This window comes from Rhinopithecus bieti, unplaced genomic scaffold, assembly GCF_001698545.2.
Source record: "Rhinopithecus bieti isolate Rb0 unplaced genomic scaffold, ASM169854v2 scaffold_618, whole genome shotgun sequence".
Taxonomy (NCBI): Eukaryota; Metazoa; Chordata; class Mammalia; order Primates; family Cercopithecidae; genus Rhinopithecus; species Rhinopithecus bieti.
The window spans coordinates 760,520-785,620 of NW_016803195.1; the positions used below are offsets into that span (position 1 = coordinate 760,520).

Consider the following 25,101-nt stretch of genomic DNA (forward strand, 5'->3'; position numbering starts at 1 on the left):
TTAAGCACATTCGCATTGTTGTGCAGCCAAACTCTAGAACTTTTTTATCTTGTTGAAGTGAAGGTGTATACCCATTACACAGCAATTCGCTGTTTCTTTCTCCCTCCCTCAGTCCCTCCAGCTACCATTTTCTTTTCTGTTTCTATGAGTGGCTACTCTATATACCTCATATAAGTGGATCGTACAGTATTTATCTTTTTATAATTGACTGACTCCACTTAGTGTCCTCGAAGTTCATCCATGTTGTGGCATTAGTTTTTTAAGCATATTTATAATAGCTGATTTGTAATCTTTTTTTTTTTTTTTTTTTTTGAGACGGAGTCTTGCTCTGTTGCCCAGGCTGGAGTGCAGTGGCATGATCTCGGCTCACTAAAAGCTCCGCCTCCTGTGTTCACAGCATTCTTCTGCCTCAGCCTCCCGAGTAGCTGGGACTACAGGTGCCTGCTACCACGTCTGTCTAATTTTTTGTATTTTTAGTAGAGATGGGATTTCACCATGTTAGCCAGGATGGTCTCAATCTCCTGACCTTGTGATCCGCCCGCTTTGGCCTCCCAAAGTGCTGGGATTACAGTCGTGAGCCACCGCGTCCAGCCACTGATTTGTAATCTTTATCTAATAAATCCAACATGGTCTTCCTTAGGGATGGTTTCCATTGACTTCATTTTTTCTTTTTTGAGACAGGGTCTTGCTCTGTCACCCAGGCTGGAGTGCATTGGCTCAATCTTGGCTCACTGCAACCTCTGCCTCCCGGGTTCAAGTGATTCTCCTGCCTCAGTCTCCTGAGTAGCTGGGATTACAGTCGTGTGCCACCACGCCTGGCTAATTTTTTGTATCTTTAGTAGAGATGGACTTTCACCATGTTGGCCAGGCTGGTCTTGAACTCCTGACCTCGTGATCCACCTGCCTCAGCCTCCCAAAGTGCTGGTATTACAGGCGTGAGCCACCGCGCCTGGTCAGAATGTATTAGAATGTATTTCTTAAGGCTGCCATAACAAAATACCACAGACTGTGTAGCTTTGAGGACCAAACAGAAATTCATTTCCTCATGGTTTTGGAGGCTAGCAGTGCAAGATCAAGGTGTCTATAGGTTTGGTTTCTCCTAAGGCCTCTCTCCTTGGCTGACAGACAACTGACTTGTGGCTGTGTCCTCGGGAGACCTTCTGTGTGCATGCATCCCTGGGTCTCCTCCTTCCTCTTATAAGGGTACCAGTTGTATTAGACTAGGGGCCTACTCTTACCTTCATTTAACCTTAATTACCTTCTTAAACGCCCTGTCTCCAAATGCAGTCTTCACCCTGACTGCCTTTGAGACAGAGCAAAGGGGGTTAAGGATTCTGTCCATTTTGAGGGGGCACAATTCAGTCCATAACAAAGGATATATGTAATAGATACATAATATATATGTACCAGTGTGCTCATATCATGTACTTTATGTAAAACGAAATCAGTTTTAAAAGGTAATTATATTTTCGATGAACACACTGTGTTCTAATTAGATAATTGTTTTTACTTCATAATATGTCTATCACAGCTTATTATATAAATACAAGTGTCAACTCTTGTTATTTTCTTGTGGTTCATACTTTTGCCTATACACTTTTTAATGATGTTTTGCAGGAATCTTTTTAAACCACTCCACCCATTTGTAATATTAGGCTCTGTGAACCCAGAAAAATTGAGACAGGTCTCAGTTCATTTAGGAAATTTATTTTGCCAAGGTTGAGGATGCGTGCCCATGACACAGTCTCAGGAGATCCTGATGACATGTGCCCAAGGTAGTCAGAGCACCACTTGATTTTATACGTTTTAGGGAAACATGAGACGTCAATCAGCATATGTAAGGTGAACATTGGTTTGGTCTGGAAAGGCGGGACACAGCTCTTTGGAGAGGGCTTCCAGGTCACAGGTAGATAAGAGACAAACCCTTGTGTTCTTTTGAGTTTCTGATTAGCCTTTCCAAAGGAGGCAATCAGATTTACCTCTGTGAGCAGAGGGGTGACTTGGAATAGAATGGGAGGCAGTTTGCCCTAAGCAGTTCCCAGCTTGACTTTTCCCTTTAATCTAGTGATTTGGGGGGGCCAAACATATTTTCCTTTCACAGCACACATGGACAGCAATGTGCTGTAATTATAGTTAAGGCAGATAAGTGAGGGCGCCACAGGCAGCCTTCGATGTTATGGAACTTCTTCCAAGTGAAGACATCTTCAATTCCATTTTGGATATTAAATATTTACAAGCCATTTTTTCTGGTATTTATAAATAAAAAAGATAAATACAAATACTAATATTTTTTACTTGCACTTTGGTGGGTCATTTTCCACTTTTGTGACCACTGGTCTAGATAGATAAACAAATGTCTTCACAAATGGGTAGTAGGTTCACAGGTGTTCATTTTGTTATTATGCATCATATCTTATATATGTTACCTATATTTGATGTATTCAAGATTGTAGAATATTTAGTGATAATTTTGCTTGAAAATTCTATAGGTGTTATTCTGATGAAATTCTCATTGCACAGGAGGAGGAATCTAAATCTTTTCAATCTATAGTTTCAGGGTCTTCTAGAATATTTTTGTTTCTTTAATTATTCCCTATTTTAATTTACTGAGACCTCTTCTTTAGTTATATTAACTAGATATGAATTGCATCTTTTAATTTTTCCCGTATTTATCCCCTACATGTCTCTAAAGCCCTTTTTCTTCTATGTCCTGAACACTTTTCTCAAGTTTGTCTTTCACAGATTTAATTTCCATAGTTGAGGATATAGAGGAAAAGTAAACTCAGTTTCTCCTACTGCATTCTCACAACACAGAACACCTCTGACCAAATGCATGGGGTTTTTCTCCACACGCCAAGCAAGCAGTTCTTCAGCATCCGACAACAGCTGGGTGTCCTCTAATTCAATTCTGACGCTGGCTATGAGATCCTACGGGTTGAGCACTCAGTCCCACAAGACTGCCTCCCACTTCAGATGTCAGTTGTGACTTGGCTTCCAGAACATGTGACCAAACAGTTATAAATTGGAGTTCCCACAAGTCCCTCCTCAGGTTTGCTTAATTTGCTAGAGTAGCTCACAGAACTCAGAGAAACAATTTACTTACATTTACTGGTTTATTAAAAGAATATTTTAAAGAGTACAAACAAACAGCACAGGAGCTTCCATCCCAGTGGAGTCAGGGTCCACCAGCCTTCTTGCACCTGGGTGTGCTCATATTCACCTTCCTGGAAGCCTCCTGACCTCAGTCCTTTCGGGTTTTTAATGGAGGCCTCGTCACATAGGCCCGATGGATTAAATCATTGGTCGTTGGTGATCAACTCAACTCTTAGCCCTTCTACCCTCCCCAGAGATTGGGGTGGGGAACTGACAAGTCCTCAGCCCTCTAATCATGCCTTAGTCTTTCCTGTGACCAGCCCCCATCCTGAAGCTATGGAGGGATTGCCAGCTACCAGTCAATCACTAACATACAAAATGATACTTATCACTTTGGTGATTCCAAGGATTTTAGGAGTTGCATGTCAGGAAACAAAGGGATGAAGGCCAAATGTATATTTCACAGTATCATAATAGTATTAATTGTGTGCGGCTTTCAGAGCTGATTTTAGTTATGTTATTTTATCTTTATTTTCTGTTGTGGAAAATTTTAACCATAGCAAAAGCAGAGCAGATAGTATAATGAATTCTATGGACTCATCACCCAGCTTTCATATCTTGTTTCATCTATTGTTTCCCATTCGCCCCACCCAACCTCTGATTGTTTTGAAGCAGATTCCAGACATCATCATCTTTTCACAAATGTTTCAGTATCTATCTACAAAAGGTATAACTTTTAAAAAGCATAATCATACTATATCACACCTAAAGATGACAGTTACTTAGTCATGTTTAATGAACTCTATGTCATCTATTCCTGGATTGCCTACAGACATCTGTAGTTCTTCTCTTGTCAGAAATTATTATTGAAGAACAATTCTCAGTGTACATTGCTCCCACGGTTCATCCCATTGTGACTTCACATTCCTAGGAATAATGTGTCATATCACAGCTATTTCCAGTACTTTCACAGTCATACCTTGTAGGTAGGAATTATAGTCCTAGGATTGATACAGAAAATCTTTTAGTTGGGGAAAATAAAGGAGAAACAGCCCTGATTATTTTTGAAAGCGGCCCTGGATATGGGCAGTAGAATCCCTGCTCTGAAGTTAGGGTAAGAAGACGAGGTTTGATAGCTACAAAGCTCTTAATTGTAATTTTCCTTCTTCCATGGACTCACCAGTTTGCCTTGGAGCTTCATCTGAGTAGTGGTTACCAGAAATTATTTTCTGCCAGAATATTGATCAGTATTTCTGATGCTGTTTAAATTCTATATGTCCTTTTATGCTTTTGAAAACCAGAAAGTATCTGAGACAGGTCTCAACCAATTTAGAAGTTTATTTTGCCAGTGTTCTCCAAAGATGATTTTGAGGGCTTCAATATTTAAAGGGGAATGGGCGGATACTGAGAAAAGAGGAGGAAATTTTAAAAGGTATGGGTAGACAAGAGACAAACGGTTGCATTGTTGTGAGTCTTTGATCAGCCATTCGCCTGTGAGAGGGGAGCAGAGGAATAGTCACTTATGCATTCATGTAGCTTAGTGAATCTGCATTTCTACATAAGATAAAATAAACATAGCGTACAGGAAGCCATCAGATGTGCAGTTGTCTCAGGTGAGCAGAGGGATGACTTTGAGTTCTGTCCTTTGTCCTGTATGTGTAAAGAATAAGCTGTCAATTTACATTGTTGAGGTGAAATTCAACAGAACTGTTACAGGTTAAAGATCTTGGGGCTCATAAGGAATTTCTAAATGGGGAATTGTGAGGGAGGTATGTAGCTTTTTTTGTCTTTGTAGCTATCTTATTTGGGAGCAAATGTGCGACGCAGTTCCCAGCTTGTCTTTTCCCTTTTGCTTAGTAATTTGGGGGTCCTGAGATTTACTTTCTTTTCACACTTTCCTCAGTAAAAGAGGAAGGCAGGCAAATTGGGCACAAATTTAGCCTAAATCTGCCTCCTTACATATTAATATTTTAAGTTTGGCCTAAGAGTTTCCCCTTACAAGGTAAACTGCAGCCTAACTAGATGTGTAAATACACTATTCTTACACCAATCACAGATTTTCGGCAAGTCACAGGAAGTCAGCTGTTAACAAACTGTGTTTAAATAAAGCAAACATCAAGCTGTAAGCAATCCCGCTGTTACTGTACATCACTCTTTGTTTTTTGCATATCGCTTTCCTTTTTCTGTCCATAAATATTATCAAACCATATGCCAGAGTTTCTCTGAACCTATTCTGGTTCTGGGAGCTGCCCAATTTGAGACTCGTTCTTTGCTCAATTAAACTGTTTAATTTATCTAGAGTTTTTCTTTCAACAGACATCACTAATTTTTTTTCCTTTATCATCTAGGTATTCTGTCATGCTGTTTTTAAAACCTCCATAATTAGAAACATTGCTTTATTAATTTTCCTACTTTTTAAAATTTAGTGTCTTAAAATTTTAAGAGAAAAAAATTACTTGTTCAGGTCTGACAGCCATTTCTAAAACATATCCAGCATGTATGAATTACATATGATTAGAGCCATTAAAGAATAGATTTTTTCTGGCCAGGCGCAGTGGCTCACACCTGTAATCCCAGCACTTTGGGAGACTGAGGCGGGTGGATCATGAGGTCAGGGGTAGTCCCAGCTACTTGGGAGGCTGAGGCAGGAGAATGGCGTGAACCCAGGAGCAGAGCTTGCAGTGGGCCGAAATCGCGCCACCGCACTCCAGCCTGGGCAAAAGAGCGAGACTCTGTCTTAAAAAAAAAAAAAAAAAGATTTTTTTCTTTAGCTAGTGTTAAAAAATTATTCATGGTGCTTATTAAAGGTGGTAAGGATTATTTTTTTCAAGGTGGGAGACTAGGTATAAGAAACACTGCAGTGGGGTTTTGCAGTGGTGGGAGAGTGAATGGGGAATCAGTAGAGGGAAAGATTCTAAGAGGAAACATTGGGGTTATAAGGGATTCTCACTAGAAGGACACAACAGAACTCTTGCTGAAGGGAGGCCAGGGTGAAAAGATGCTGGGCTGGAAGTGAGAACAGATACATATGGTTATGGGTCATTTTCGCTAACCTGACTTAGCAAGATTCTTGCTCAAATTGGATTATACAAAGACAGAGGGAAGGCTGACATTGGCTTAGTTGAGCAGAGGACTCAGAGGAGCCTGACTCAAGTTTGGGTCAAAGAAGAGCGTTTTTGTCACTAGATAATAGTTTTAACTATTTTCCGTACATAAACATTTACCATACCTAAACAGTTTGTTTGTTTGAGATGGATTTTCACTCGTCGCCCAAGCTGGAGTGCAGTGGCATGATCTGAGCCCACAGCAACTTCCGCCTCCAAGGTTCAAGCAATTCTCATGCCTTAGCCTCCTGAGTAGCTGGAACTACAGGCATGTGCCACCATACCAGGCTAATTTTTGTATTTTTTTAGTAGAGACAGCATTTCACCATGTTGGCTAGGCTGGTCTCAAACGCCTGACCTCAACTGATCTGCCTGCCTTGGCCTCCCAAAAAGCTGGGATTACAGGCGTGAGCCACCATGCCCAGCCTGTAAACAGTTTTTAGATAATTAGTAGATAGTAAGACCACTCTTAACCAATTCGATACTGAACATAATTAGTTTTCCTTGATTACTTGAAAGTACTTGTTTTTTAATGACATTAAACATTATTAAGTCTTGTGAAAATGTGAAATTAGAGCTTTCTGGGAACTCTAGATAAAGAGAGTTTCCAGTAATAATTAATGTTTAACAAAATTCAAAATTATGTATGAGGCCTAGAATTAAGACTAGCTTGGGGCTGGGTGTGGTGGCTCACGCCTGTAATCCCAGCACTTTGGGAGGCCAAGGCAGGTGCATCGCTCGAAGCCAGGAGTTTGAGACCAATCTGGCCAACATGGTGAAACCCCATCTCTACTAAAAATACAAAAATTAGCCAGGTGTGGTAGTGCGCACCTGTAATTCCAGCTACTCAGGAGGCAAAGATTGCAGTGAGCTGAGATCATGCCACTGCACCTCAACCTGGGTGACAAAATGAGACTGTGTCTCAAAAAAAAAAAAACAAAAAAAACTAACTTTGGATAGTTTTGAAAATAAGTAAAACTTCAGAAACAATCAGAAGGTAGGAAAACCTGCTTATATAGTTAAATTGTAATTGGTGAATATGTTAGTCATTTTATTGCCTTTTTGAATATGTGTGGCAACCCTATTTATAGTAATTGGGTATCTAAGTGAAAGTGTTAATATGTTTAAGGTTTGGAAAATGTAGAAACTGTTGGTGCCTTATTAAAGTCCTACACCAGCCCCTTAGCAACAAATGCCTGTAACTTGAAGCTCGTTAATGTACAGTTGCACATTTTAAGAATCCAAGTTGACTGTTAAATTATCTGATGTATATAATTCAAATATTTGTGAGAGCTATTGCTGGGTGCAGTGGCTCAAGCTTGTAATCCCAGTACTTTGGGAGGCTGAGGCAGGCGGATCACTTGAGGTCAAGAATTCGAGACCAGCCTGGCCAACATGGTGAAACCCCATCTCTACTAAAAATACACAAGTTAGCTGGGCATGGTGGCACACACCTGTAGTCCCAGCTACTCAGGAGGCTGAGGCAGGAGAATCGCTGGAACCCGGGAGGCAGAGGTTGCAGTGAGCCGAGATTGTGCCACTGCACTCCAGCCTGAGCAACAGAGTGAGACTCTGGCTCAAAAAAAAGAAAAAAGAGCTATTGATATTTTGCTTATCATAGGCAGCAGTGTTATTGCAGTAAGCCATTTTTAAATAGTGAATTTTTTGCTGTATCAGAATATAGTAGCATAGTAATTTTTACTCTTATTTAACTCATAGTAAAGGTTTCTCTTACTTGGAATTCTCCTTTCAGTTAAATAGTTTATACCAGACTTTCTGAAAATGTTCTAGGAGGATTATATGGGTTCTTATTTACCGGTTATTTGAGAATTTCAAAATACTTTACATATTTGCTTTATATTCCCATAGCAGTTTATATAGGGTGTTTTACCTAGATGGAAACTGGTTCTGCAGGACTAGTAACTTATGATGGCCAAACAATGAGTCATCAATAAATAGATTTTTGAACGAGTGTTAAAAGTGTAATTTCTGCTGCTTTGTGCTGTTACATTTTCAGAAATTTTAACACTGAACATATTTTATTTTTTAAAAGTATGTAGAATGTAGAGAATGCAAAGAATAATGCTTAGATGTTAGTTTTATCTGTTTCTTAAACTATTCTGAGCAGAAATACCAACCTTCCCAGTATATTATGTGTTTTCACTTATATACAGCCTTCTGTTGGAACTACTAAAGTTTTTAAAATGTTTTTTGTTCTCCCCTAGGTGTTGGATCCTGAACAAAACCATAACTTCACAGATCATTATCTAAATGTGGCCTTTGACCTTTCTCAAGTTCTTTTTATAGCTACCGCCAACACCACTGCCACCATTCCAGCTGCCTTGTTGGACAGAATGGAGATCATTCAGGTTCCAGGTACCTGACTCTTAAATGAAATCATTATGATACATCTTGCCTTTCTGACCATAACTTTAAAATTAGTTATGCTGTGGAGTTGTGACTGAAAGAGGTTCGTTTGCCAGCATACAATCTTCAGAAGTTCTGAGGAATGTATGTAAATCAGTTTCTATGTAGCTTCAAAGTCTGGAAGAGCAAAACAGCAAATGTTGACAACAACAATTTCAGATTTAATTTAGCATGAAAGAGTGATAATTTTGTGAAAAATAAGACATTCTTCTTTAACATAATTTCTAAAATTGCAGGCCATGTGTGGTGGCTCACGCCTGTAATCCCAGCACTCTGGGAGGCCGAGGCGGGTGGATCACTTGAGGTCAGAAATTCGAGACCAGCCTGGCCAATGTGGTGAAACCCCATCTCTACTAAAAATACAAAAATTAGCCTGGCATGGTGGCGGGTGCCTGTAGTCCCACCTACTCAGGAGGCTGAGGCAGGAGAATCCCTTGAACCTGAGAGGGGGAGGTTGCAGTGAGCCTCACGCCACTGCACTCCAGCCTGGGTGACAGAGTGAAACTCCATCTCAAAACAAACAAACAAACAAAAAAAAAAACTGAACTTTTTCATAAAATCTGGCCACACTTTTATATTAAAATGCATGCTGCTTTTAAATTCCTCTTGAATCTATCAAATAGTTAAATTTTTTAAATGTCTTCTCCTTCACTGGAGCGTGCAAAATGTATTCCTTCGCTTACTAACACTAGATAAATTATAGCATTTTCACCTTATTTTGATTGCTCAGAATTGTTTTTCCCTGGAAGAGATCAAATATCAGTGAGTTTTTTTTTTTTTAATGTAGAGTAGAATCTAAATGTCTTTATTTATTTAATTATTTAGAGACAGAGTCTAGCTCTGTTGCCCAGGCGAGTGCAGTGGCACAATCTTGGCTCACTGCAGCCTCTGCCGCCGAAGTTCAAGTGAGTCTCGTGTGTCAGCCTCCCAAGTAGCTGGGATTACAGGCACTCGTGACCACGCCCAGGTAATTTTTGTATTTTTAGTAGAGACAGGATTTCGCCATGTTGGCCAGTCTGGCCTCGAACTCCTGGCCTCAAGTGATCTGCCTGCCTTGGCCTCCAAAATTGTTGGGATTACAGACATGAGCCACCATGTCCAGCCTAAATGTCTTTTATTTCTTTTTTCTTTTTTTTGAGATGGAGTCTCACTCTGTCACCTAGGCTGGAATGCAGGGGCAAAATCTCGGCTCACTGCAACCTCTGCTTCCTGGTTCAAGCGATTCTCGTGCCTCAGCTTCCCAAGTTGTTGGGACTACGGGTGCGCACCATCACACCTGGCTAATTTTTGCATTTTTAGTAGGGACGGGGTTTCTCCATATTGGCCAGGCTGGTTTTGAACTCCTGACCTTAGGTGATTCACCTGCCTCAGCTTCCCAAAGTGCTGGGATTACAGGCATGAACTGTCACACCCGGCCCTAAATGTCTTTAGATTCTAAATGTAATCTAAGTGTGTTTTTTTTCTAATTAATCTGAAATATATTTTTACTACTAAGTGAGTTATAATTGGATTTCTGGGTTTTTTTTTTTTTTTTTTTTTTTTTTTTTTTTGAGATGGAGTCTCACTCTGTTGCCAGGCTGGAGTGCAGTGGCACGATCTCGGCTCACTGCAACCTCTACATCCCAGGTTCAAACAGTTCTCTTGCCTCAGCCTCCTGAGTAGCTGAAACTACAGGCATGCACTACCACGCCCAGCTAATTTTTGTATTTTTAGTAGAGACAGGGTTTCACCATGTTGGCCAGGATGGTCACGATGTCTTGACCTCGTGATCCACCCACCTTGGCCTCCCAATATAATTGGATTTCTTAATTATCCGTGAGCATTGCAGGTTCCTATATTTAATTTTAAAATATGGTAGAGTAAAAAGTTAATTGTGTAGCCGGGCGAGGTGGCGGGCGCCTGTAGTCCCAGCTACTCGGGAGGCTGAGGCAGGAGAATGGCGTAAACCTGGGAGGCGGAGCTTGCAGTGAGCTGAGATCCGGCCACTGCACTCCAGCCTGGGCGACAGAGCAAGACTCCGTCTCAAAAAAAAAAAAAAAAAAAAAAAAAAAAGTTAATTGTGTATTTAAAGTCTAAAGTAAATAAGTAATGAGACTCAATTCCCTGGAAACTCCAAGTTATGGCAGAAAACCCATTAGATACACTAAAGTAAAGTGAAAGAATCAGGACAGCTGCTGCAGAGGGGAACATGTGATGCCACCTTCTTCCTTTGGCAGATTTAGCTGTCCGATCTTCTAGCTTTCCTGGTGTCTACTAACCTCTTTCCATTCAAAAGGTGCCTTATCAATTCATATTTTAATTTTGCATGTTAAATGGAAAGGGACGTTAGATGGAATTTTGTCTTACAGGATTTAGAGACAAAGAAAATCTATATTCAGGCAAATAAGAACATAAAGTCTTCTAAATATACTGTATATATAAAATACATATATACATATATAAATACATATGCACACATATATAATTACATATACACACACGTTTATATGTGCCATCATGTGGAGGGAAAAACCTTTTGTAGGGACATCTTAGGTTTTCTTTTGCTGCTACAATTTATTTTATAGTCATAGTTCTGGAAACAGTATCTTTAGAGCCCTTTTGGAACCCATTGCTTAGTTAATTGAGGGGTGTGTGTGTGTGTGTGTGTGTGTTTCAAGTATAGATCAAATTAGGCTAAAAGATGCATTTATTTTCTATTTGAAATTTCAGAGGATTTGAGGATAGAGAGATAATTGTCTCTAAGATTTGAGGTTTTTTCCTCTTTGGGAGATACATCATTTAATCAGAAGACTTTCAAACACTGTGCTTAGTAAATGCTTGTTTTGTTTGTGAAAACGTTGGAAATTTTAACAATTATTGATTTAGATCAAACTTCTTTTTTCTTTTTCCTTTCTTTTTGGAGACAGTCTCGAGTCTCTGCTGACCTGGCTAGAGTGCAGTGGCGCAATCTCAGCTCATTGCAACCTCCCCCTCCCCAGCTGAAGCAATTCTCATGCCTCAGCCTCCAGAGTAACTGGGACTACAGACACACGCAACCACGCCCAGCTAATTTTTTGTGTTTTTAGTAGAGACAGGGTTTCGCCATGTTGCCCAGGCTGGTCTCAAACTCCTAAGCTCAAGTGATCTAGGTGCCTCAGCCTCCCAAAGTGCTAGGATTACTGATGTGAGCCAACGTGCCTGGCCAGAATAAATTTGTTTATTGTAATTATAGTCTCATTTGAAATAATACTTAAATGTGTTCTAAATCTAAGATCCATTTAATCTATATTTGATTCATTTAAAAAGCATGGCACTGGCTGGGAGCAGTGGCTCATGCCTGTAATCTCAGCACTTTGCGAGGCTGAGGCTGGTGGATCACTTGAGGCCAGGAGTTTGAGACCAGCCTGGCCAACATGGCAAAGCCCTGTCTCTACTGAAAATACAGAAATCAGCCAGGCATGGTTGCGCATGCCTGTAATCCCAACTACTTGGGAGGCTGAGGCAGGAGAATCGCTTGAGCCCAAGAGGTGGAGGTTGTAGTGAGCTGAGATCACGCCACTGCACTCCAGCCTGGGCGACAGAGCAAAAAAAGCATGGCATTATGGGAGCCATGTAAATAATTACGAAACAAGATTCCTTCTTTTCCAGGGTATACACAGGAGGAGAAGATAGAGATTGCCCATAGGCACTTGATCCCCAAGCAGCTGGAACAACATGGGCTGACTCCTCAGCAGATTCAGATCCCACAGGTCACCACTCTTGATATCATCACCAGGTTAGTTAGCCATCCTGAGGCTTCATTAATGAACTCCAGGCACGTTTTGGGTATTTACTGACTTACCAAACTTAGGACATAGAGTATCAATATTTGAGTTTTACATCTTTTGAGATAAGCCACAGTCTCCTGAAAAGATTATTTTATTGGCATCCTATAGCATCCATTTCTCTTTCTTCAACAACTTCCAGCAAGTGTTATCATAACTATTGATTTACACCATTCTCTCTACTAGGCAGAAGTTTACAGAGAAACCATTTGGAATATTGTTATAGCTAAAGCTGAAATGTATGCTTTGCCGCAATAGCAATATAAGGGGTTAATCTGATTTAAAAACCAAATACGTGGTAAATATAGAGATACTTTTTATGCCCAGGATCTTGAAAGTTTTTGAATTCTAAGAGGTGATATGCTACTTTCAGATAATCTGATTTAAGTTACTCAGTTTTCTTTTCTTCTCTTTGGCTGAGAGATTTTTTAAATCCTTGGAATTTTGATCTTCAGAATTAACACTGGGACAATAGAGAAGGTGCCTTCCCCAGTTTACTACCAAATGCTTAAGCCTGTAGCAAGCAGTGTGTAAATTATCTGAATAGAGTATTGCTTAGTCTAATGTACAGATTCCCTGTTTGAATGGAAAATATACTCTGTTGAGAATTTATATCCACCACAGCCTCTTACAGTTTTCCTGGCTCACTATTACAGATCCATTGCATCATCCAGCAAGTCATGTCAGGCTGCCAAGCTCTAGTCATGCGGCCCTTTTCTAGTAACTACTGTTTTTAAGAGATGTAAAGTATTTCTCTATTTTGAACTTTGACTTAGAGTTTGGCCAGACTGTCTTTTGATCTATGCGTTCTTATGGGTCTATTTAGATTTATATACAAAACAGTAAGACTAAATCTTACCTGGGGGTTCCTTTTAATTTGTTTTGTGATTTATGGTGTGGATAATGCCAGGAGAAATAAATTAAGTGACTTATATGCCTGAGTCTTCCAACAATATCATTATTCCAGATAATACTCATGATGCCTTTGGGTAACTTTCAATAAGTCATTAAGCTTTTTGTTAGCTTCCCCATCTGTACAATATGAGGGATAGAGAAAAACCCAGAGTTTATCTGAATAATAATGATTCTGAAGAGTGATCATTATTTATGTTTCCCAATTGTTGCCTGGAGAACTATTTCTTTTTTATATATACTTGTTAACTCAAAATACCAGATCTTAAAAGCTATGGACATAAGGAAATACTGAGCAGTTTTGTTAGTTTTGATATTGTTTTTAAAAACAGCACAAGTATGTACTACTACAGGCACGTTTTGGGTATTTAGTGAGTTACCAAACTTAGGACGTAGAGTATCAATATTTGAGTTTTTCATCTTTTGAGATATGTCACAGTCATAGACCCTAATGTTCTAGTCTTTCTTATCTCCAAGTATAACTCACCTACTTGAATACTTCCAGTCCCAGTATGCTTAATGCTAGCTAATCACTACCTCTTCATAGGTAATTCTAATTGTAACAAAGATAATTATTTTTATTATTTTTTTAAGACAGGTTCTCATGCTGTTACTCAGGCTAGAGTGCAGTGACGTGATCTTGGCTCACTGCAGCCTCTGCCTCCCAGGCTCAAGCCATCTTCCCACCTAATCCCCCAAGTAGCTAGGACCACAGGCTCATGCCGGGCATGATGGTGTGCACCTGTAATCCCAGCTACTCAGGAGGCTGAGGCAGGGGAATTGCTTGAACCAGGGAGGTGGAGGTTGCAGTGAGTCGAGATCGTGCCACTGCACTTCAGCCTGGGCAACAGAGTGAGACTCCGTCTCAAAAAAAAAAAAAAAAAAAAATTAGAGATGGGGTCTCACCATCTAGGCGAGGCTGGCCTGGAACTCCTGAGCTCAAGTGATAATTGTTACAAAGATATTCTTTCTGTTCACTTTTCTATAATTTTCTTCTTCTGCCTTATATGAGTACCTGGAATCTAAGTGTAATTCCTCCTTGTACAGCCCTTCTGACATTAAAATAAAACACTATCAGGTCTGCAGGCTAAGTGTTCTCTTTTTCAAGCTAACTGTTCCTCTCCTCTGTACCGTTCCTCTTGATGTAGTTTCAAGACTTCCTAATTAGTCTTCTTCTGAAAGAATCCTGTATATCAATGTGTCTTAAAATTAAACACCCAGAGTTGAACACAATGTTTCAGATAGAGTCTAAACAGTTCATGGTATAGGAAGATCATGCTTTTCTTATTCTGACTATATTATTTTATGACTGTATCTCTAGATTCTTAGCTTTTTAAAGATGATTCTCTTTTTCAGTGAATTTCGCTAAGCTTGGCATATCCTATTTTGTATTTATAGAGCTGAATTTTTTAAAGCCCAAATGTAGAAGTTGTTAAGATGCCTCCCTGTTTTCTCCCTTATTGAAATTATGTGTAGTTGCATAATATAGACTTTATACCCTTCTGTACCTTTGACTGAAATGAGTTTTAGAGTGTTTAGCTAAGAGCTTTTTATCTGTCTTTTCTCAGAACTTTTAAAATCTGCTTTCGTAAAGTCTACAGTGTATGTCTGACTTAATCAAATGTATGGCTTAGTCAAATCCAATTCTTCAGATAAAACTGCATTTTCCACCTGATCCTGTCCATTCAGGTCCATCCAAAACTGAGAGACCAAAAAATGGTTTCACTGTATAATGGTCTGTGGAATGTCTTAATGGAGTTTGATTCTAATGTACGTGTGTTTAAAGCAGCTCTGCTTAACCACACGTAGAGTCTTTTTCACAGTGTCACAGTGCTTTCATCACTTAGCATACATTCTTCCTTTAGAAATCTTCACAATGAAAATACACTGAAGAAAGGTGGTGAGCAAAGTGCCTAGTGAAAACCAGATTTCTGTCTCAGATTTGTTTTTGTTTTAGTTCCACAAAGAGCACAATTTCTTTTATTCTTTCAGCAATATTTCAAATACAATAAATTTATCTAGAATTTTCCTAAATTGACCAATTTTGTTTAAGAAAATTCTTTAACAAATTACCGAGGAGTAAACAGTTTTTTAATATGGTGCCAAGTTTACTTTGGCAATGTAAATTGAACTAGAACTAGGGTTCATTTTTAAGTGTAGGATTATAATTCAAAATAATCTGTATAAAGGACATTGTTGTAGCTGAAAATACATCAGAGTACTGAAGAAATAACAATAATGAGGAGTTTTAAGTGTGGAAAAGCTAGTACTCAAGAAAGGGTAATGAACTTTTAAATGTACACTGTTTCTTTACTAAAAATGTTAATCACATTACTTCTATTTTTTTAGGTGGTGTATAGTCAAAATAATGTATTTTCTTTGATGACAGGTATACCAGAGAGGCAGGGGTTCGTTCTCTGGATAGAAAACTTGGGGCCATTTGCCGAGCTGTGGCCGTGAAGGTGGCAGAAGGACAGCATAAGGACGCCAAGTTGGATCGTTCTGATGTGACTGAGAGAGAAGGTTGGTGACCTTGTTCTGGCATTCTCAGGCCTGGTGGCTAGGAGTGAGTGACAGAAGAAGGTTGGGTATGGAGGGGGGAAGGTGTTGAGTAGTCCTTGGAGCAGTGACATGCATGATTCCACTGTTAAATGCATCCAGTAAGTAATACCTTAATGTTTCAACATGTTTCATCAAGAGGATTGTCTTTTACAAATAGCACAGTTTTGACTGGAATAATACTCAATATGAATCCTTTGAGGATATAGGAACTGTATTAGGGTTCGCTAGAGGGATAAGACTAATAGGATAGATGTGTATATGAAGAAGAGTTTAAGGAGTATTGACTCACACAATCACATGGTGAAGTCCCACAGTAGGCCATCTGCAGACTGAGGAGCAAGGAAGTCATTCCGAGTTCCAAAACCTCAAAAGTAGGGAAGCTGACAGTGCAGCCTTCAGTCTGTGGCTGAAGCCCCAAGAGCCCTTGGCAAACCACTGGTGTACATTCTAGAGTCCAAAAGTTGAAGAACTTCGAGTCCGATATTCGAGGGCAAGAAGCATCCAGCACGGGAGAAAGCTGAAGGCCAGAAGAATCAGCAAGTCTGATCCTTCCAACTTCTTTTGTCTGCTTTATTGTAGCCATGCTGGAAGCTGATTAGATGATGCCCACTCAGATTGAGGGTAGGTCTGCCTCTCTCAGTTCACTGACTCAAATGTTAATTTCCTTTGACAATATCCTCACAGACACACTGGAACAATACTTTGCGTCCTTCAATCCAAACAAGTTGACACTCAGTATTAACCATCACAGTAACTTTCTCCAGATGTATAATGATGGTGTATATTATGTATGGGTTCTGGTGTTATCTTATTTCTTTCTGACCCAGATAGTTAAGTCTTTAAATAATTCATAACATAAAAAGTTTTTACAACGTTAGAAAATCCATGCTATTCAAGTACTGCAAGGGCAGACTTTGTACTCTGGAATAGCTCCATGTGTAATAATTTTTCACACATTTTCTTTTACAGATAAATAAATGTAATTTAAATTATTATTTTAAAAATTATTGTGGAGGTGTTCTATTACTGGAATCAATCAAATGTGGACGTTCTTTGGTACCCACTTAAAATATTTTAACTGGCCGGGCACAGTGGCTCATGCCTTTGATTCCAGCACTTTGGAAGGTTGAAGTGGGCAGATTACTTGAGGTCAGGAATTTGAAACCAGCTTAGCCAACATGGTGAAACCCCATCTCTACTAAAAATACAAAAATTAGCCGGCCCTAGTGGCAGGCATCTGTAGTCCCAGCTACTCCAGAGGTTGAGGCGGGAGAATTGCTTGAGCCCAAAAGTCAGAGGTTGTAGTGAGCAAAGATCATGCAACTGCACTCCATCTAGGCAACAGAGTGAGACTCCATCTCAAAATTTCTTGCCTCAGAACTGTAAGGGGTCTCAGTTCATCATATTATCATATCATGCTGTTACGCAGTTTGCCAAAATTTGCTTTAACGAACATGAGTTGTAGGGAATTGACAATTCCTTTCATAGTAAAGAGATTTATTAGATTCTTCTACCATTTTCATAGCTCTTTCAAGAAAGAAGTTGGATGACTATGATTAAAGAACCGTAATTTATGGTGGGCCCAGTTGAACAGACACAGCCAAACGTCTTTCTTGTTTTTCTATCAGTTGCTGAACACAGTGCATTTTACAGCAGTAGCATGAGTCAGCTTTAACAGAATCCTCCTGTGGCCAGTACAGTGCTTCACCCCTGCACCCCCGTGCCTGGAACCTCACTGGTTCATTTTCTCCAGAGAGTAAAGCTCCTATCACCTGTTGGATTGGAGGGAGGCAGTGCCTTCATTATGTGGAGTAGGAATAGAGGTAGTGAGTTCTCATTGTTTTTTATCCAGACTTTAAAACTTTTGCTTTATTTTTATTATTTTAATTTTATTTTATTTTATTTTTCGAGATGGAGTCTCGCTCTGTTGTCCAGGCTGGAGTGCAGTGGCACAATCTTGGCTCACTGCAACCTCCACCTCCCAGGTTCAAGCGATTCTCCTGCCTCAGCCTCCCCGGTAGCTGGGACTATAGACGTACGCCACCATGCCCGGCTAATTTTTGTATTTTTAGTAGAGACAGGGTTTCACCATGTTGGCCAGGCTGGTCTTGAACTGCTGACCTCAGGTGATCTGCCCACCTCAGCCTCCCAAAGTGCTGGGATTACAGGTGTGAGCCACTGTGCCTGGGTTTATTTTTATTTTTTATTTTGACTCTGCCTTGGGAGAATCTAGAAAACTTTTGCCTTTCGGCCCACTCTTCACCCATGCTTTCAGGGCTACCTTGAATTTCTTAGCTTTTGGAGACTCTTAAGACCCACATCAACTTGTTGTTCTCTACCTCTAGCCCCACAGACATTGAAGTTTCTGCTTTGTCTGGCCTGTTAAGTGTTTGTTACTTTTTGTCCGTGTACTTTTTGTTTTTCAAAATTTTGTCAGTATCTCTTGTCAGCTGTTGTCTTCTTTCTCATTATTTTTGTTCTTGTGAGTTTATATGTTTTTTATTTCTTAATTGTCATTTTAATACGATTGGACAGGAAGTATAAATGCGTGCCCACACTACCATTTATAGAAATTTGAGTTAAAAAAAAAAATGTCCTAGATGGAGGGAGTACCTATCAAGGGTGGAAATCACTGGTATAGATGACAGTGACAGTGGAGAACTGAGGTCTATAAAAGTTAAGACCTAGATCTAGATGCTCCTGAATTTCCCCTTTTTATTCTTAACAACACTTCCTTTGTGCTGTGATCTCAAGCAGCTGAGCCTATGTCTTTTGGCTTTTGTCTGATATAACAGAAGGTAGAGGATGAAATAAATGAGTTTATTAGGTAACACATTTTGAAAATTGTGTTTAAGATTTAGACGATGTATGTTAGAATTAATACATTCAGAGGAATTCATTGTCAAGGGAAACTTGTATAGTTATACATTGCTTGATGTTTATACATACATCCATTAGCATATTTCTAATAATATCTTTAATTATACTAGCTATTTTAAAATGACCCACAAATACTCAAGGAATTGTTCAGTTTGTGAACTGTGTGAGAACTACAGTTTTTCATGGTAACATTTATTTGTGTGGTTTTTAAAATTGGTGATCACAGAACATCTTCTAAATAAGACAGTTAAGCAGATTTGCTTAGTTAAGATATCACCAAGAGCATCCAGATGAACAGAATAAATACTTGTCTCTTGGAGATGATTTTGGGTGTTAGTCTTTACTAGAGGCACAGGTATGAACTCCAAGTTGGCTCTAATATTATGAGATACCCTTGAGTAAATAACAGCCATCCTCTAGACCTTAGTAGAATGATTATTAGGTGTCCTGAATTGATGTTTATGACCTCAACCAAACCAAAAGAATAATTTCTACAAAAGAGTCTGTGTTAGGTTTTCATAGCACCAACTTCAAATGGAGCTTAGTAATGAAAAGTTTCTCATTAAGAAATGAATTATTTAAAATTAGAGTATAAAACAAGACAGTTGTTTTAGAAACTTCAAGTAATACAGTGTGGGAGTTATTTTAATGTTAAAATAAAGCTTTCCTAATTCAAGCATGAGAGATTTAAAAAAATAAAAAATAAAAAATAAGGCTGAACTTGGAGTTACTGCCAGGAAGAAAAGTAATTTTAGGCCACAAGCTTCAAAACAGGCAGAAACCTCCAGTGTATCAAACTTTCTGGAATAGGCCCAGAAGCACTGATCTGTGAACACTTATCTTTGTATTTGTGGGGTCTTAACTGGCAGTTAAAGAGACTAAATAATAGCAGGGAGTTTAAAAAGCAGGTGAGATTTAGAGTTGATCGATCTGTGTTAGAGGAGGAACATTTTTGGTTTCAATCACTTACCTATAAAGTGTGAGAATTGTTTCTTTGAAAGAATGCTGCCTCTGTTTTTCTGCATGTTGTTAGTATTTTCTGAATTGCCCTTTTCCTTTCTAGGGTATTTGTTGGATTGAGGGATTAATTGGATTACATGACTACAGTTTTATTCTGCTTTTTGCCTGCCTTTTGCCAAGAAAGACACAAACCTTTCATGTATTTAATTTTGCATACTTGGGTGTTTCTAAACAGGGTAAATGTTCATTTGTTTAAGTACCCATGTATCATATATATTCAATTTACATCTAGCAAGATTTTTCCTCAAAAACTATCCTAAGCAAAGAAGGATTTATATTATAATCAGTCCTTATAAAGTTTCTCATAATACACTGCATTCTCAATTACTTTATTTTTGAAGAACATAGTATTTGAGGAAGTTACATTAAACAGAAAGAACCTTGGTAGATACTAGTTTCTGATTATTCTCATAGAAGTCACCTGAAAACTTGGTTAGAAAAAAAAGACAAAATTAATACAAATTTAACTGTTATTCATGAAATGTGTAAATGTTGTGTTATTCCATTTTGCTGTGCTATACACGAATACTTAAGGCTGGGTAATTTATAAAGAAAAGAGGTTTGTTTGGGTCAGAGTTCTGCAGCCTCTATAAGAGGCACAATGCCAGCTTATAAGGTGAGGCCTTGGGTAGCTTATGATGGAAGACAAAGGGAGAGCAGGCATGTCACATGGTGAGAGAGGGAGCAAGAGAAAAAGGTGAAAGAGCCAGGGACCTTTTAACAACCAGCTGTCACTCATTACCATGGGGAAGGCACCAAGCCATTTATCAAGGATCTGCCCCTGTGACCCAAACACCTCCCAGTAGTCCCCCCTCCCACAATGGGAAACCAAAGCTATAGTAATCAAAACAGCATGGTACTGGTATAAAAATAGACACATAGATCAATGGAACAGAATGCAGGAACTAGAAATAAAGCCACAAATCTACAGCCGACTGATCTTTGGCAAAGTAGACAAAAACGTACACTGGGAAAGGACAACCTATTCAGTAAATGGTGCTGAGAAAATAGGATAGCCATATGCAGAAAGAATGAAACTGAACCACTCTCTCTTATTTTATATAAAAGTCAACTCAAGAGGCTGGGTGCAGTGGCTCACCTGTAATCCCAGAACTTTGGGAGGCTTAGGTGGGCGGATCACTTGAGGTCAGGAGTTCAAGACCAGCCTGGCCAAAATGGTGAAACCCCGTCTCTACTGAAAATACAAAATTAGCCGGGCATGGTGGCGCACGCCTATAGTCCCAGCTACTCGGGAGGCTGAGACAGGAGAATCACTTGAACCCAGGAGGCAGATGGTGCAGTGAGCCAAGATTGCGCCATTGCACTCCAGCCTGGGCATCGCAGCAAGACTCTGTCTCNCTTTGGCAAAGTAGACAAAAACGTACACTGGGAAAGGACAACCTATTCAGTAAATGGTGCTGAGAAAATAGGATAGCCATATGCAGAAAGAATGAAACTGAACCACTCTCTCTTATTTTATATAAAAGTCAACTCAAGAGGCTGGGTGCAGTGGCTCACCTGTAATCCCAGAACTTTGGGAGGCTTAGGTGGGCGGATCACTTGAGGTCAGGAGTTCAAGACCAGCCTGGCCAAAATGGTGAAACCCCGTCTCTACTGAAAATACAAAAATTAGCCGGGCATGGTGGCGCACGCCTATAGTCCCAGCTACTCGGGAGGCTGAGACAGGAGAATCACTTGAACCCAGGAGGCAGATGGTGCAGTGAGCCAAGATTGCGCCATTGCACTCCAGCCTGGGCATCGCAGCAAGACTCTGTCTCAAAAAAAAAAAAAAAAAAAAAAAATCAACTCAAGACAGATTAAAGACTTAAATTTAAAATCCAAAACTAAAACATACTAGAAGAAAATCTAGAAAAAATTCTTCTGGACATTGCCCTAGACAAAGAATTCATGACTAAGACCTCAGAAGCAAAAGCAACAAAACCAAAAGTAGACAAATGAGACTTAATTAAACTAAAAAGCCTTTTGTACAGCAAAAGAAATAACAGAGTAAACAGACAACTTGCAGAATAAGCAAAAATGTTTGCAAACTGCATATCCAAAAGACCAATACCCAGAATCTACAAGCAACTCAGGCAACTCAACAGCAACAACAACAACAACCACCACCCAAATAACCCCATTTAAAAGTAGGCAAAGGACATGAAAGACATTCTTCAAAAGAAGACATACAAGTGGCCAAGAAGCATTTGAAAAAATGCTCAATATCACTAATCATCAGAGAAGTGAAAAATCTACGAGATATCATCTTATACCAGTCAAAACAGCTATTTTTAGAAAGTCAAAAAATATGATGTTGGTGAGGATGTGGAGAAAAGGGAGTGCTTATATAGTGTTGGGAGAAATATAAATTAGTACCACCCCTATGGAAAACATATGGAGAGTTCTCAAAGAACAAAAAATAGAACTGTCATTTGATCCAGCAATCCCACTACTGGGTATATACCCAGAGGAAAAGAATTCATTATGTCAAAAAGATAACCTGCACACGTTTGTTTTATCCAATAAAAAAGTCTGTTTTATCTGGTGTAAAAAGAATGGAATCATGCCTTTTGCAGCAATATGGATGAAATTGAAAGCCATGACAATAACTCAGGAATTCAAATACTGAATATTCTCATTTATAAGTGGAAGCCAAATAATGTGGACATGTGAACATAGAGTGTGGAATAATAGATACAAGCATGAGCTACCGTGCCCAGCCTCAGAAAATTTAATTTCCCTCTTAATTTTGTGATTGACCCAAAGGTTGTCCAGGATCATGTTGTTTAATTTACATGTGTTTCTACATTTTTGAGAGTTTCTCTTCAGATTGATTTTTAGTTTTATTCCATTGTGTGAAGATACTTGATATGATTTTGATTTTTTTTTAATTTATTGAGACTTGTTTGTGGCCTGATGTTTGGCCTGTGTTGGAGAATGTCCCATGTGCTAATGAGAGAAATGTATCTTTTGTGGTTGTTGGGTAGGATGTTCTGTAAATGTCTGTTAGGTCCATTTGGTTTTAAGTTCAGTGTTTCTTTGTTGACTTTCTGTCTGTCTCAGTGATCTATTACTGCTCTCAGTGGGGTGTTGGAAGTCCCACATTATTATTGTATTGCTATCTGTCTCTTTTCTTAGGCCTAGTAGTATTTGTTTTATTAATCTGGTACTCCAGTTTTGGCAGTATATACTTAGGATTATTATATCTTCTTGTTGAATTGATCCCTATGTCATTATATATATATATTTTTTTAAACTATTGTTTATTTACAGTCTGTTTTATCTAATGTAAGTATTGTTACTCCTGCTTGCTTTTGGTTTCCTTTTGCATGGAACATTTTTCCACCCCTTTACCTTCAGTCTGTGTGTCTTTAACAGTAAGGCAAATTTCTTGTAAGCAGCATATAGTTGTTGTTGTTTTTTAATCCATTGCACCAGTTTATATCTTTGAAGTGCTGCATTCAAGGTTAATACTGATGCATGAGGTTTTGTTCCAGTCATAATGTTAATTGCTATCTAGTTGCTTTGTAGATTCTTTTTTTTTTTTTTTTTTTTTTTTTTTTTTTTTTTTTTTTTTTTTTTTTTTTTTTTTTTTTTTTTTAAGCAAGAATCTTGAGTCTTGCTCTGTCACTCAGGCTGGGGTGCAATGGCACGATCTTGGCTCACTACAACCTCCACCTCCTGAGTTCAAGTGATTCCCGTGCCTCAGCCTCCCAAGTAGCCGGAATTACAGGCGCATGCCACCATGCCTGGCTAATTTTTGTATTTTTAGTACAGGTGGGATTTTGCCATGTTGGCCAGGCTGGTCTCAAACTCCTGACCTCAGGTGATCCTTCTGCCTCGGCCCTGAAGTGCTGGGATTACAAGCATGAGCCACCATGACCAGCCAGCTTTGTAGATTCTTTGTTTTTTATTCTCTCTTCGTGGTCTTCTGGAGTTCTGTCATGTTGCCCTTTGATTTCTTTCTTTTCCTTTTTTGTATAATTGTTTCATAAAACTTGTGAATTTCATGTGTTTTTATGATAGAGTATCAACCTTTTGTTCCCGTGTTTAGAACTTCTTTAAGCATTTCTCATAGGACCAATCTAGTGGTGATGCATTCCCTGATTTGCTTGTCTGGGAAACATTTTATTTCTCCTTCATTTGTGAAGGTTGCACTAGCAGGATACAAAATTTGAGTTTGACCATTTTCTTTAAGCACTTTGAAAATGGAATCCCAGTCTTTTCTAGCTTCTGAAGTTTCTGCTGAGAAGTCCACTGTTAGTTTGATGAAGTTTCCTGTATAAGTGACTAGACACTTTTATTGTATTTAGGGATTTTTCCTTCACATTGACCTTAGACAGCCTGATGACTAGATGCCATGGTGGGATCCTTCTCGCAATGTATTTGGCTGGAGTTTGTTGAGCCTCTTGTATCTGGATTTCTAGATCCTTTGCTAGACTAGGGAAGGTTTTCTCAATTATATTCTCAAATAGGTTTTCTGAAATTTTTGCTTTTTCTTCTGCCCTAGGAATACCTATGATTCATAGGTTCCGATGTCTTATGTAATTCCTTACTTCTCAGAGGTTCTACTCATTTTTTTAAATTCTGGTTTCTTTTTTTTTTTTTTTTTGTCTGACTGGATTAATTAAAAAAACCTACCTTAAAGTTCTGAGGTTCTTTCTTCTGCTTGGTCTAGTCTGTTGTTGAAGCTTTCAAATGTATTTTGTAATTCCTTCAATGAATTTTTTATTTCCAGAAGTTCTGTTTGGTTTTCTTTTTAAAATATCTATCTCTTTGGTAAATTTCTCATTCATATCCTGAATTGATTTTCTGACTTCTTTGTATTAGTTTTCAGATTTCTCTTGTATCTTGTTGAGCTACTTTTTTTCTTTTAATTTAATTTTATTTTGAAACAGTGCCTCCCTCTGTTGCCTTGTCTGGAGTGCAGTGATGCAGTCATAGCTTACTGTAAACTCAAGCCGTCCTCTTGCCTCACTGTCCTAAGTAGCTACAAATTCAGGCACATACCACCACACCTAGCTTATTTTTTTTATTTTTTGTAGAGATGGAGGGTCTTACTATGTTGCCCAGGCTCGTCTTGAACTCCTGGCCTTAAGTGATCCTCCTTCCTCTTGTCTTGGCCTCCTAAAGTATTGGGATTGCAGGCATGAGTCACTGTACCCTGCCCCTGACAGCTGCTGCTGCTGCTGCTGCTGCTGCTGCTTCATCTTCGTCGCCTTCTTCTCCTTCTCCTTCTCCTTCTCCTTCTCCTTCTCCTTCTCCTCCTCCTCCTCCTCCTCCTCCTCCTCCTCCTCCTC

At 39.1% G+C, this 25,101-nt stretch overlaps 1 protein-coding gene across 1 annotated transcript in view; it reads left to right on the forward strand.

Moving 5' to 3' along the window:
• The window catches only part of LONP2 (lon peptidase 2, peroxisomal), a 112,818-nt gene that overhangs the window by 45,899 nt on the left and 41,818 nt on the right, over positions 1-25,101 (forward strand). Inside the window, exons 9-11 of the mRNA XM_017868655.1 lie at positions 8,423-8,573; positions 12,252-12,378; positions 15,729-15,862. Of these exons, the coding sequence (XP_017724144.1) occupies positions 8,423-8,573; positions 12,252-12,378; positions 15,729-15,862 (412 nt within the window). The remainder of the gene's footprint in view (positions 1-8,422; positions 8,574-12,251; positions 12,379-15,728; positions 15,863-25,101) is intronic.